The sequence below is a fragment of the Emys orbicularis genome, chromosome 6 (assembly GCF_028017835.1).
Source record: "Emys orbicularis isolate rEmyOrb1 chromosome 6, rEmyOrb1.hap1, whole genome shotgun sequence".
Classification (NCBI taxonomy): domain Eukaryota; kingdom Metazoa; phylum Chordata; order Testudines; family Emydidae; genus Emys; species Emys orbicularis.
The window spans coordinates 128,514,340-128,529,608 of NC_088688.1; the positions used below are offsets into that span (position 1 = coordinate 128,514,340).

The window sequence follows — 15,269 nt, forward strand, 5'->3', positions numbered from 1 at the left end:
ATAACTATACAATTCTGGTTTTAAATCATTAGAATTTTTTATTATATCATATGAAACTTTGTTTTATCCAGTTAAAACAGACCAGCTAACATATGGTGAGACATGATTACTTTTAAACATGCATGCTTGAATAGAAAACCTCATTAAGAAAATAATTTTTCTAAAGATACTAAAATATTTGACCACATCTCTGAGAGAGCTAGTAACAGATGTCAGTGAAGTGATTAATTTGGAAATTCAGTACAGTAGCCGGAGCTATGTTAAATGTATCTTAGCAGTAATTATAGATTTTTTTTTTTCTTTTACAGTTCTGAACATAAAGCTGTACTGTCCCTTCTGGCAGCTATCTCCTTAGTTATGATCTTTATTCTGGTTCAGAGGAGATGCTCCCTGGTTTCGAAAATAGCGATGGCACTTGGGCTCTTGGGAGTCTACAGTTACCGGGCAGCCATTGGAAATGTTGTATTTCCATGGCAACAAGACAGCAAAGATATCTCAAAGTAAGTTCATCAGCAGATATGTAAATCAACTTCTAGAACAGTCGTAACACTTCGGATACTGAAAAATAGCACAGTTATCTCTGTTAGAATCAGGCTGTTATGAGCGAAGGGACGGTTCTTTTAAGGATGTGCACTAACAAGCTTCGTGTTATGTCTTTAGATAATTTTTGAGTACAATAAAGTGGTATGTTACTGTACTGTATCTCAAATTGGAAACCTGTCAAAGGCTGACACACACACTGACTACCTTGAGGCATAGCTTATTGATCTAGCCAGTTACCATTTTTTTCTATTTCCATTATTGAATCTGTCTTATAAAGATTACTACCTTTGCTGTTTTATTTACTATTGTGTTGATTTGCTATATTTAGTACAGAACAATGCCAAACTGACTTATTTATAACTATGAAATGGTTTACTATTTGACTACAAGGCTAAAAATGCATTTAGGAAACAGTTTCCCTGTGCCTTTCTGTTTCTTACAGCTGAGAGTTGTATAACATATCCTTTCAAGCTGTAATAGATGTCTGCTTTTGGGGTCTAAAGCTTGCAGCATTATACAGACTGAGAACTTTCGAAGCTAAGAGTTTTGAGTCTCCTTTCCCACCACGACTGTCAGCAGGTGATACGTTGTTTACCATGTGAGAGGAAACAACCCAATGATGCTTCTAATTCATGAGGGCTTTTTTTCTCATACTCAGCATTAGCTGCTTTTGGAGTGCATGAGAGCAGCTTTGATTCTTTTATAACCTGTCTGATATTTTTCACTTTTTGTTGTGATATAGCTGGATCTGCAGCTCCAATATGTTCTAAAGGGAGCATCAGAATTATGGGAAATCCCCAGGATGCATTCCTGTAGTCTTTTGGGGGAAATTCTAGAAAGATGATTGGCTTGTGGCTAGAATAAATTGTGCAGAGATCACTTAGAATGTGACCTGAGTCTGGGTAGCTTGAGTTCAGGATTTGGGATCAGAGGCCACACCCTCTGTAAGAAGTGGAGATTGGGAATTACCTTGGAAAGCATCCTAGGAAAAGATTTTCAGACTAACTAAGGCCAAGTGTATCCGTGGTGCATATATTTATTTTATATGCAGTAGAGATATTTGAAGCGAACTTCACTTCCTTAATTAGTATTAAGGTATTTGATCTTCTGCATACAAAAATCTCCATTGGCTTTTACTTGGACTACAGAATCTGGCTACGGGCTTGAATGTGTTTGTCTGGAAATTCATCTGATTGCTAAATATGATTTTTAGTTTTATGTTTGACTACAATTCCTTAGGGTAGAATGCGATTCCTTCAGTGAGAGGAAAAACACTGCAGTGTGGAACAGAATGTTAACTGCATCCGCTGAGCTGCGAATTAAAAGAATCGTTACAGTAATAAGTGGAGTTCTTAAATTTACAAAGTGACCAAAGCTTTCACTGACAGCTGATTTACACTATAGTCAGCATCTTAATTGCAATTAGAATTGACTAAGAAAATACAGGGCTTTTATACTCTCTCAGCTTAATTTTAAATGTGAATATGGTGATTTGCTTAAACTGCTATGTCAGACCTTTCATTTATAGCTTTGATTATGCAGTGGCTTAAAAGTTCTTTGGATTAATAAAACCAAACTTCACGATCAGTTACAGTGGTGGCTGACTGAGTCTCACATTTAAGAGTGAGACTCGCATGTTAACATTAAATGACTATTTAGATGTAGAAATGGCACAAGGCTTTTTAAATTGGAGAATTTTAGTGCTTTTTGAAAATGAGAGCAGGTACACTACAAGCTTTGGTGCACAACTCTGCCAATACACCTCAACCTTGTCTTTACGCCATCCTTAGCATTGCGTATCAGGGCTTCCCTGTTACTTGCTTTGACAGGACAGCTACTTTAAAACTGTCTACTACCTTTACCTTTTAAGATAAAAAGACTGCCATAGAGACTGAAGTGCAGAATACCTACCGTATGGGCTGCAGTAATATAGGTCTTTCTACCTTGCCTTGCAAATGTGCCTGAACTCTGATTCAGTCTGGTAGAAATATCTGGAAAGGCAACATGGTCCAATACTGGACTGCAGATCAGGAAATCTGGGTATTTTATTTGTAACTCATTATGTGATCTTCGCGAGTTATGCTTTTCCTAATTTTGTAACTTGACCATAATGTGAGAAATATATGTTGTGTATTAGGTTACATATAAAAACTACATTAAAAGGTTGCAAAGTCAAGCACCTAAACTTCATGTAACTTCATGATCACTTACTATTTTTACATCAGGACTCCCTGCCTCATTCAGTGCACAAAATGAATGGTGGTCACTGAACGGGGTAGCTGTTGAATATTTCTCTTGTGCCTTATTTACTGCACACCATCCAAACCCTGAATTCCATACAGAATTATTTCCTCATGGGATTTTCTCAGGAGCTCCTTACCATAGCTGCTGAGTGCTACACAGACAATGAATTGATTCAGAGGATCCCTTGTGAGATGATGATAGTTCCTCATCTGTAAAATGGGAATAAGATGCACAGAGATTAAAGCCAATATTGAAAATTGGGCCCTAGTGGATGCTCTTGACAGAGATGTTACTTTTTATAGCACATACATTAATAGCACAGCTTCCATTGACTTCAGTTGCACTTGAGTGCCCAGTGTGTCTGCAAATGAAGCCCCAAGTTTCTCAAGCTGAGCACTAAGAAAGTGAGAAACAGAGTGGCCACTTGTGAAAAGTTTGATTTGTGACTTGCCCAGCATCAGTTAGAAGCTTGGTGGCAGAGGCATGAATAGAACTCAGATCTTCAGGGTGTCAATGTATTTCCCGAATCACGAGGTCATCCTTTCAGTTCCTGCGGTCCCCTACATTACAGGCAGTCCTCGACTTTACAATGTTCGAGTTATGACGAACGGCACTTATGACACTTCTACATTGACACCCTGATTCAACTTATGACTATAGGTTTTGAGTTTATGATGCTCGGTCCAACAATGGAGTAGATTGCAGTTCCGACTTACGATACAATTGTAAGGAACCAATTGTGTCATAAGTCTGAGGACTGCCTGTATTTACCTCACACCTCCCAGTTTCTGCAACAAATGACACAGGTCCCTCCAGACAAAAGTCTCATCCACTATACAACCTTTCAATTTATGCTAAATGAAGCAGAGGTTCTGTGAGAAAAGTGTGTGATCATGCAATTACGGACTGTATCGTGTACATGCACAAGGGGGCTGAATTAGGATTGCACAGGAAACCTTAATTCTGGCATTTCGTAACGTTTAAGTGCTTGACTTTGCAATCCTAATATTATTTGAACATAGCTTTTTGTGTGTAATTTCCTCATTTTTAAAAAGAAAACTTTAAAAAAAAAAATCCGCTATTTGGAACCATCTTAAGCCCACATGTGGTTTGTCAACAGGGTAGGAACCTTTAGATCTGCAGCCCAGACCTCTGCTATTTGAGATAATGGGATAATTGGTAGAAAGCACAGGCTCTTAAACTCTCTATTGGCCAGTCACTAAAGAGAGACACATTTTGCCAGTGAGTTTCAGACACTGGCTGAAAACAGAAGAATGTTGACTTGGGACTCTTGGCTTCAATCCATGGTCTGGAAAGGAATGTCCTCAAGTGGTTTCAGACCCTTCTGCCTCCTGTCCCCGAGCATGTCACTGTGTCCTTGCTGCATGTCATTCATCTGCATTCCAGTCAGGCGGATTCTTCCTTCTCCAATTTAGCCTGGGCACCACCAAGGGGGAGCACTGAAGGTATAGGAGAGGCTGTCCCTGTCCTGTTCTAGTACCCAGCACTAAAGCATCCCCCAGCAACTGCTCCTCCTGGATGCTGTTTCTCTCTTTCAGCCCCTTGAACTTGATCTGTGAGCTGTGTGGGGATTGAGCATGCTCAGTACAAATGGACTCTTTGGAGAAATTTGCTGCCAAACTTTCTCTGTTGAACATGGACAAACGACAGTTGTCAGAAATTTAACATTCAGACAAGTTTGAATACATTTTTCACAAGGACGACAAAAGGCATCCCTCTGATCTAAGTACCACCACCTTGCTGAATTTCAAAGCTGCTTCAAAGTATGAAAATGCTAGAGCTTCTCAATGAAATGTTAGGAGAATGTTTTCACATTGGAAAAAAATATTTCCCTAACCTAATCCTTAGCTGAGCTGTTTGCTGCGTCTCTCTCTCTCTCTCTCTCTCTCTCTCTCTCTCTCTCTCTCTCTCAAAAAAAAAAAATTAGCCAACGGCAGAGACTAGCATGGAAATTTGGCAGAGTTGTAAACCACCGAAATTAAGTGTTAGGCAACCTTAGTTAAAGCCATTGCTGCCAGTTTTGCCTATAATAGAAATATTTTTGGAAGCTTTTTAAGAAATCCCACAGTTAATCCTTGCTTACATGAAGAAAAATAGAATTCATATATAGCTTCTGACGTTCACTACTAAGAACATATTTGACACTGGAGGCAGTAATGGTCTGATCTCACTTCTTATGGGATTAGTGGAAGAAAAATAGCTCTATTAAAAACAGCAGCAACAAAATTTTGCTCTTTCTGCCTCTGCACTTCTCAAATATCCCACTGGACAGCAGAGGTGGCCCCAGTGTGTCAAGGCATGGATCAGAGGCAGTCTTCTCTATGCTTGACTGCAAAGTGCAGGTAGGTGCCTCATTTGATGACAGTTATTACAAGAGGAAGAAGAATAAACAGCCCAGTAGCTTTCTCCTGCCCTTGGACTCTCTGCGGGAAAGAGAGTCTCTGGTCTGAAATTTCCCTCTCTCCCCCTCCACTGAAGATAAAACTAGTTTGTTTCCAGTTGTGGCTGCTGCTCAAGGTGGATGAGGAAAAAGGTAATTAAAATAGGCACACTCTTCCATGGCTTGTGCTAAGATAGTCTTTAAATTAAAAACCATTGAAGAATAATCTGGCTCTTCTCTTTCCCTCTAATTGCCTATTTAAAAAGATAAAATGTGGACAGTGGAAAAAATAATTTTAAAAATAGTAGTGTGAAGAAAGTAAGACGATGTTCCCTCATCTTAATGTATGTGGTTGTTTGGGAGAATTTCAAGTTTGAAACTTCATTGGCCAAATAAGTCATAGCTTTTATCTAAGATGTTAATTAAGGGAAACACCTGTTGCTGTTCTCTAAAGATTTTTTTTCTTGTAACTTGTCTCAATATATTTAAATGACTCCTGTGAGGATAATTAGTGAAATAACTTGATACAGTAAAAGCTGTTTTATCCGGCATGTTGGGGGAAATGGGGGTTGCCGGTAGTGAAAAATGCCGGTTAAATAAGAGGGAGGGAGTTTGGGTGAGGGAGAGGACTTGTGGCAGGAGGTTCGGGGTGCTGGATCTGGGGGGGTGCTTACCTCAGGCAGCTCCCAGCAAGCGGCAACCTGTCCCTGCTGCTCCTAGGTGGAGGCGTGGCTAGGTGGCTCTGTGCGCTGCCTCCACTCGTAGGCACCACCCCCTCCACTCCTATTGGCCGTGGTTCCTAGCCAATGGGAGCTGCGGAGCCAGCACTTGGGGCGGGGACAGGGCGCAGAGCTGCCTGCTGCACCTCTGCCTAGGAGCAGCCGGGACTGGTTGCTGCTTGCAGGAGCCGCGCAAGGTGAGCGCCCCCCAGATCCAGCACCCGGAGCCCCCTCTTGTGCCCTAACCCCCTGTCCTGAGCCCCATCCCGTGCCCCAAGCTCCCTCACAGAGCCTGCTCTCTGCACCTGGTCCCATATCTCCAGCCCCACGCTCCCTCCCACACCCAAACTCCCTCCCTCTTAATTAACCGGCATTTTTCACTTACTGGCAACCCCCATTTCCCTGACATGCTGGATAAAAAAGCTTTTACTGTACTGTCAAGCCTTGGGTGAACTAGTCAATGTCAGCACGATGTGAGACTGGAGCGCTTTTAAAGAGGATTAAGCTTTCTGGAAAGTAATTTGGGATAGATTCTGCTGGATCCTGTTTTTGCTGATCAGGGTTGCCACCCCTCTGATTCTTTCCTTTCATGAGGCATCATGAATGAAATAAGGTTCTCTGTCCAGAAACAAGATGGAGTTTGCAGGATGCCTTTTCCCCCATCCTGTACATTTTACCGTGGAAAGGGAGCCAGTTGGCCTTAGTAATCTGTGACACACTTAACACATTATCTACCTTTTGGGCCATATTTTTTAATTTGAAGATTTTAAATAAAATTTCCAAAGACATCCTAGCCTTATTTTTAATGTATAGTTATGAAAGGTGTTTATAATACTGGACACGGTGTTTTCAGATGTTTGGAAGTACCTGGGTAAATTCATGATTTGTGCTAAAATTGCCTCATTGCCCTGCCTATTGCTTGATTTGACTCGGTTAATGTGATATCGTCATCCTGAATGTTTGCTCTTAAGGTGGTGCTTCTGTGATGCTGAGTTACATATGCTCCTTGATCTAGTTCCACACAGTACTTTGTATTAGATTTTCGCTTCTAATTAAGAGTGAAATTCTTTTACTTCAGACGTAGTATTTTCCAGTTAATTTTCAGTTGGTCGCTTTTTAAAAGACTTTTTTAATTGGACATTTGCATGGAACATGTATTGCACAGTAACAATTGGTTTTCTTACTGAGACTATTCAACCCAGTTGATGTTTGTATAAGTGCTTCCAAGCTGAAAAATTATTTGAAAATGGTGTCAAAAAGATGCAATTCCTTGCCTTAAAAAGGGTACTGTCAATTTGAAAAGACCGTTTTCTTCCAGGGTGGATAAAAATGGATGATTTAAAAAAAAAAATCGGATTTTTTTGATAAAATGCTTTTTGAGGAAAAAACCTATCTAAAGATAGTTTTAATTAAGATACATTATAGCTCAAAGATATCTCATCATGGAATAGGGATTATAAATTCTAATTCTATAGTATGAGACAATATATTTATATAATGTTTAAGAAAAGTTTTGTAAATGAATTCCAATAGTTAATGGATTAGGGATCCAATTTTATGGGGTTCCAGGGGCTTCTGTATAGGTTAATCTTTTTATCTACCCAATGGGACTCATTGCTCAGTCTAGAAGATACCATCAGAGATGCTTAGTTTTTCAGTTCTCAAACTATGGATTTGTTTCTCCAGAGATAACATGTTTTTTAACAGCAAAAATGTTTTTTAAATGAACGAATAAATAAATAAATAATATATAGAGGAGAGAAATAATAGACCTCAACCCTATTGTCCCTCTGCAAATTTGTGTACACAGAGTTAATCCCTGACCCCTCTCTAAAAGTGCAAAGTTTCAAAAAGTTCAATGAATAGAAGATTTTGGAGGCGGAATAGATCTGGACAAGGAGAAGAAGTCTGGAGATAAATGTGAGAAGAGAGGGACAGGCAGTAGAAACAAAAGCGAAACTGTTTGAACAGCATATTCCAGAAGTCTTGAGATCTTTCTGACTGTAGCCTTCATTGATTTGAGATCTACCATAGCAGTCTCTCACTAGAAGGAAAACCTATAATGTCAGCAGGTTGTAAAAGAGACCCAGTTTGGGAATATTTTAATGAAGTTCCTCTACCTGTGGGTAAGACAGGCATGCATGCAAAATGCAAACAGTGCAACAAAGAAATGCAAGGCCTGGTTGCACGAAACAACATCATGAGAAGTGTTTCTTTTCAGGAGGAAGCTGCATTGAAGATGATGAAAGGAACATCACTTTAAAAATGTATAGTGTGTACCTTTTAAAAATGAAACCTACATCTATCTCTGAGTTGTGAAGAATATGCATTAAGGTTATAAGAACCAACAAGAATGCACTTTTATGTAGAAATCCATGATTAAATAGAGTCTTCCTGACTAGTGATTTAAATCAAATCCACCCTGTTTTCTTCTCCAACTTTGTGCCCTGTTTGAACTCAGGTCAGTCCAAAACACTCTCCTTCAAATCCTTTAAGACACTCTGCCATGATGCCTGCAGATACCTGCCAGGTGGTGAGCTATGTTGTGAAGACAGCTTTCTTGTACAAATACATGCACATATTGTTAATTTACCTTTCCCCACCTGTTGCATCTTGTCATTAAACTAGATTTTAAATTCTGAGGCAAGGACTATATATTTACTACATAAGCAAGGGAGAGAAAAAGCCTTTAAAGGACGACAGACATTTTCAACTGAATTTTTAGGGGGTGGGGAAGTGGAGTGGGGAGAACTCATTTCCAAAAATAGAAATTGTCAGTAGGGTATATATCATGATTACATGGAAAAAAATCTCTTTGCGGGCAACACTGTTCAATAGCTACTAGCTAATTGCTTTGCAGACAAGAAAAAATCAATGCAAGGAAGTTCTGACTCTCATATGAACAGGACATTAAGTGGAAAACACTTAAATACGGTACACCAATGTGCAAGCGAACACTAGCTTGTAGTGTTAGGTTTCATTTGTGTCTCAGCCTTCTAAAAAAATTGCTTTGAAGGCTTAATGGTAGCTGTGGGTTTTTTTGTCTTTATATTTAGGAAGTCCACATTATTAGTGTCAGGTTTCTTCAGCCTTTATTGGCTTGATAGAACAACATAGGACCACAAATTATTAATGTTGGTGCTACTGAAAAGAACTGGAGCCCCAGATAATCTGCCCAATTCCCCCACCCCCCACCCCTTTACATTTCTAGTCTCTCTGATATGAAAATGTAGTTTTTTGGTCAAGGTTGCCTGCTAAGAGTTGTTCGGGATGCTAGTGCAAATTGGTTTCACAAAGAGTTGAAACATATGCATTTGAAAGGGGAAAGTTTTGCTTTGACTTTTTCCAGGAGATTCTGGCTAAGCTTGTGAATGCTTTCCTGGCTGAAATCAGATTTGTCCCAAGTTGGGTCCAGACTACCACATCTTGAGTACCTGAGAGCTCCTGAATCAGTTTACTTTAAGCTCTGAATTGATTCTGGTATCTATAGAGCAGGGCATGTTTGCACTCCACTCAGAACATATAAAGTAATTAATTGTGGCAATGGGGAAACTCTCTTGTATTTGTAAAAAGCAACAGAGGGTCCTGTGGCACCTTTAAGACTAACAGAAGTATTGGGAGCATAAGCTTTCGTGGGTAAGAACCTCACTTCTTCAGATGCAAGTAATGGAAATCTCCAGAGGCAGGTATAAATCAGTGTGGAGATAACGAGGTTAGTTCAATCAGGGAGGGTGAGGTGCTCTGCTAGCAGTAGAGGTGTGAACACCAAGGGAGGAGAAACTGATTCTGTAGTTGGATAGCCATTCACAGTCTTTGTTTAATCCTGATCTGATGGTGTCAAATTTGCAAATGAACTGGAACTCAGCAGTTTCTCTTTGGAGTCTGGTCCTGAAGTTTTTTTGCTGTAAGATGGCTACCTTAACATCTGCTATTGTGTGGCCAGGGAGGTTAAAGTGTTGTATGTGGTGTAGATATGTGCCCACATATCTACACCAGCAGCACTATCACAGGACCTAACCAGATCAGCTACAACATCACCAGCTCATTCACCTGCACGTCCACCAATGTTATATATGCCATCATGTGCCAGCAATGCCCCTCTGCTATGTACATTGGCCAAACTGGACAGTCACTACGCAAGAGGATAAATGGACACAAGTCAGATATCAGGAATGGCAATATACAAAAACCTGTAGGAGAACACTTTAACCTCCCTGGCCACACAATAGCAGATGTTAAGGTAGCCATCTTACAGCAAAAAAACTTCAGGACCAGACTCCAAAGAGAAACTGCTGAGCTCCAGTTCATTTGCAAATTTGACACCATCAGATCAGGATTAAACAAAGACTGTGAATGGCTATCCAACTACAGAAGCAGTTTCTCCTCCCTTGGTGTTCACACCTCTACTGCTAGCAGAGCACCTCACCCTCCCTGATTGAACTAACCTCGTTATCTCCACACTGATTTATACCTGCCTCTGGAGATTTCCATTACTTGCATCTGAAGAAGTGAGGTTCTTACCCACGAAAGCTTATGCTCCCAATACTTCTGTTAGTCTTAAAGGTGCCACAGGACCCTCTGTTGCTTTTTACAGATTCAGACTAACACGGCTACCCCTCTGTCTCTTGTATTTGGTTTCCTAAAAATATTATTTTTGAGCATTTTTCATGTATTTGTATTACATAGCACAGAGGAGCCCTGGTTGTGGACTAGGACCCCATTGTACTATTGAGTGGCTGAGTAGTCCACAGTGAATGTTGACTTTGGTCCAGTTGCCCAATGAACAGAGATGCACCCATTAATTTTTAGTGTGCATCTAGACACCTTCTCTTCCTCCCAGTTCTGCTTTGCCTTGTCTCATGCTCTCTTCTTCTAGAACAGCAGCTCTCAAAATTCTGGAGCCCGGTGATCATCTAGTCCAACGGGGGTTGGACTAGATGATCTCCTGAGGTCCCTTCCAACCCTGATATTCTATGATTCTATGAAAATAACAGGAGTACTTGTGGCACCTTAGAGACTAACAAATTTATTAGAGCATAAGCTTTCGTGGGCTACAACCCACTTCTTCGGATGCATGTAGCCCACGAAAGCTTATGCTCTAATAAATTTGTTAGTCTCTAAGGTGCCACAAGTACTCCTGTTATTTTTGAGGATACAGACTAACACGGCTGCTACTCTGAAACCTATGATTCTATGATCACTTCAGGTTTTTTCAGAAACGTTTGCTCCCCTCTCAAATGCTTTCAAGCATGATACTGTGGCTGTGATGGTACCTGGAAATGGAGAATAAAGATCAATTTATGGGTGTACTAAAATATCAGTTGTAGGAAGTGCTTAGCATACGTTACGTAAAATACTGGTTTTGCTTGAGAAGCGGTGAAATGTGGTGTGTTCTGATATTCTAAAACAGAAAATTGGTAAAATGTTTTTAGTACTACCAACGGTAAAACCAAGAGAATGGCTGCAATCCTAAAGAAGAATGTTGATAAATTGGAGAGGGTTCAGAGAAGAACCCCAAGAATAATTAACAGATTAGAAAACATGCCTTATAGTATTAGACTTAATGAGCTTAATTAATTTAGCTTAATGAAGAGAAGGTTAATGGGTGACTTGATTACAATCTATAAGTACCAACAAGGGGAACAAATATTTAATAATAGGCTCTTCAATCTATCAGAAAAAAGTATAACATGATCCAATGGCTGGAAGTTGAAGCTAGACAAATTGAAAGCATAATTTTTGAACGGTGAGAGTAATTAACCATTGGAACAACTTACCAAGACTCATGGTGGATTCTCCATCACTGACCATCTTTAAATCAAGATTGGATGTTTTTCCAAAATATATACTCTAGGAATCATTTTGGGGAAGTTCATCATGAGCAGAAATAACATTTGGGCTGCCACCTACTTTGTTGATTCCAATGTCCTGTTGTATTTATGCCTTTTTTTTAATATCTCATGCCTCCTTCCCCTGGACACACTCACATGTCTGGTGACCATATTTGACTGAATCCTGACCCCCATCCATGTCTGGCTGTCTGGAAAACCATAACTGGAGTTCCAATTGCTAACATAGCTGTTTGCATCAATACTGCATTAATACACTTTCCATTGTTTCCAATATGGGAATGAGGTTAATCTCATGGTTTCACATACTAAAAAATCTCCCCAATATTAAATTTGGTTTGTACTTTTGTTGTTAACTTGTTTATTATAAATTGCTAAATTGTATAACTCTAGGTTAAGCACTTATTCTTATGCTAAATGTTAGGCCTTCTGCTAATTATCTGCTGCTTAAGCTAACAATACTTAAACTAACAGACTTTACTAGGCCTCAACTTATTCCAAAGCCTATCTCAAATATTAATTTTTTGTTTTCCTACTACTATTACAGCTCTAACTTCTATTTTACTATCTTAAAGCATGTTAATATGCCTTAGCACATGATATACATTTTAATATTGCTCCCTAAAATCAGGTCACGGGTTACAGGTCAGCAACATTTATTCATGAACTTTATGATGATTTTGAAAAGGTTAGTTTTTCCTGGTTTTCTTAATTCTTTTCCTTTTCTACCATTTGTACCCACCAGTATCCCGTCCTCGACAGCAGATGGTATTGTATGCTTCAGAGGATGGTACAGGAAACCCTATATCAGAAAGTTACATAAAAACCTGACCAGAGAAGCTTCCTAGCCTCATTTTTAGTGGTTTCCTTGTGCCTTGAAACATGAAAATTTATAAGTCATGCCACTTTGTGCCTAAATACAAATTTCAGAACCTGATTTTAAATAACCATTTTTTAAAATCTTAACCACTCTTTGCACATGTACTTTATTTTCAGTAAGGTATCACATGCAGAAATGTATATGCAAGCAGAGGTGAATTTGTACAATAGTCCTGGGGGGGGGGGGGAGAAAGAAAAATTACATGTTAACAAAAAAACACCACCCAAATTCTCTTAATGAAATATGAAGGTTGAGAAATTAAATACACAAGTTAATATTCATAAAACAGTAAGCCATATTGCTGCTTTCGTATATATTTAAGGTTGATTATACACTTAGCTGAATAAAGTGATCTAATTACTTTGTCAAAAGTATAACCTAGTCAAGTTCCTGTTGTATGAACTTTTAACTTTTCAGTTTCCTAAATTCGATGTGCTTAAAATCTCAAGCTTAATGTTAACCTCTCTTCACCTGCTACTAATTTGCAGTTTGCACATGTTACCAGAGTTTAAGGTGATGTAGTACTATGCATCCAGTGATTCTAGTCAGGTGTATACTGTTTAAAATTGGGAGATTATTGTGAAAAGTCCATCCATGCCCACTGTGCTGGATTTTCTAAGGGAACTAGAGATCCTGGTTCTCTGTTTGGCTGAAATAAAAACATGGTTGAGTAATATTTTGATATACCCTTAATGCCTGTCACTTGAAAGAGCTGACACAACCCAAACAATTAGTTGTTGAAAGTTTCTTTCAACATCTTTTCAGATTTAGGATTTTAAATTTCAAGATAAAATTCATGATGTGTTAAACTGATAAACCATCTGGACATTAATAAGTTTAGATGGAACTGGATAGGAGTAACAAATCATTGCAGTGACTTTAGCTGACTTAGCAATTAAAAAAACTAACGTGTTCTTTGCCAAAGCTATTTCATTGGGGTAGCATGGTTTAAATTTGAAATATTTTAAAGCTATTCTATTTGAAATACATTTTATGACACACTTGGCCAGTGATCACACTTGAATTTTGATGCATTTCTCAGAATCATCTTTGTCTCATACCTCTCTTTTAAAAAAAAAAATTGACTTGTGAAAATAGATACTAATAATTCATTTATCTTTCTGGTTTTCCTTTTTAGGGGAATTATTGAAGCTCGTTTTGTTTATGTCTTTGTTCTTGGCATAATCTTCACTGGAACCAAAGATTTACTCAAATCACAGGTTATATCTGCAGACTGCAAGACCAAGAGTATCGGTTTATGGGAAGTATATAGTGGATTGGTTCTGCTAGCAGCCCTGCTATTTAGACCCCATAACCTGCCAGTTTTGGTGTTTTGCCTGCTGATTCAAATGATAATGACAAGATGTATCTGGAAGCCACTAAAATTTGATGCAGCTCAAATTACTATTATGCATTATTGGTTTGGCCAAGCTTTCTTCTATTTTCAGGTAAGCTCATAATATGGCATCAATGAAAATAATGTGTGTAGTTATTCTACCATGTGTTGTGTTAAATTGCACCATAAGGCCTGATCCTGCAAAGACTCAAGTCAGTGGAACTACTCATGCAGGATGAGGCCCCTAGGTTTCAGTTAACTTTATTCTCCACCAACCTAGTATGGAATAATATTTGCACATACATACAGAAAACAAATAAATAGTGCTAACTTGCATATATATATATATATATATATATATATATATATATATATATATATATATATATATATATATATAATATATATAGTGTGTGTGTGTACAGTGCTATTGGCAAGAACATGAACTAAGCTAATATAAAATTGCAGTCAATTTATAACTTTTCTGGTCAATTTTAGTCTCTCTCTAAAGGTTACTACTAATAAAATATAATATGGTGAATCTATCCTGGCACATATGGGGAAGGATAGCTTCTGAAAATAGAATGTTTTATTCTTAATATTATAACATCAACTAATTTCTTGAAGGAATAGAGCTTCAGAAATAAAGTATATACAAAAGGAAATATGTAAAGTTCATTTGTGGAGCAGGAGGTATTAATAGTGGTAGTTTCAGTGGGCAATGGGAAAACTCAAGGGTTAAGTGGACTAACATGAAAATTTTAAAAGCTTTTGAAAAATGTCTATGGTCCATGTTAATTAAGGTGTTTAATAAATAATTTGAGATGGTGTTTTGCCAAATTCTCAGAACTGCTTTGATTTCCTGCCATAGTATAAATATTTACCGCCACTGATTTTTTTCAAAATGGAAAAAGATCAGGTAACTCCAGTAAATACCTTCATTGTGGACTGTAACATTGGCAAAAACACTGGCATGTAAAATCATGTTCATTCACCCTGCTTGGATCATACTGGTTTGTATAAAATATTCCACTTTAATATGGAGTCCTAGGTACTACTGCAATACAAATAATTAATATAAGAATGTTAACTGACTTGATTAATATTTAAAATAGCAACAGACAAATCTAGTTCTGTCCCTGACATGAGGTATACAAAGTCTCTGAACTGGAACTGTATGAAACTTGGATGTAGTTTAGGTGAGATGAAAACTATTTTAAGTGTAATTTCAGTCGAGAATCTGAAGAAGGGCCAAATTCTGCCATCCTTAATCAATACATTGAACTGTACCTTACTC

General features: G+C 38.4%; 1 protein-coding gene across 1 annotated transcript in view; it reads left to right on the forward strand.

Moving 5' to 3' along the window:
• The window catches only part of PIGG (phosphatidylinositol glycan anchor biosynthesis class G (EMM blood group)), a 124,211-nt gene that overhangs the window by 75,925 nt on the left and 33,017 nt on the right, over positions 1 to 15,269 (forward strand). The window contains exons 10-11 of the mRNA XM_065406664.1: positions 309 to 500; positions 13,775 to 14,084. Coding sequence (XP_065262736.1) covers positions 309 to 500; positions 13,775 to 14,084 — 502 coding nt within the window. The remainder of the gene's footprint in view (positions 1 to 308; positions 501 to 13,774; positions 14,085 to 15,269) is intronic.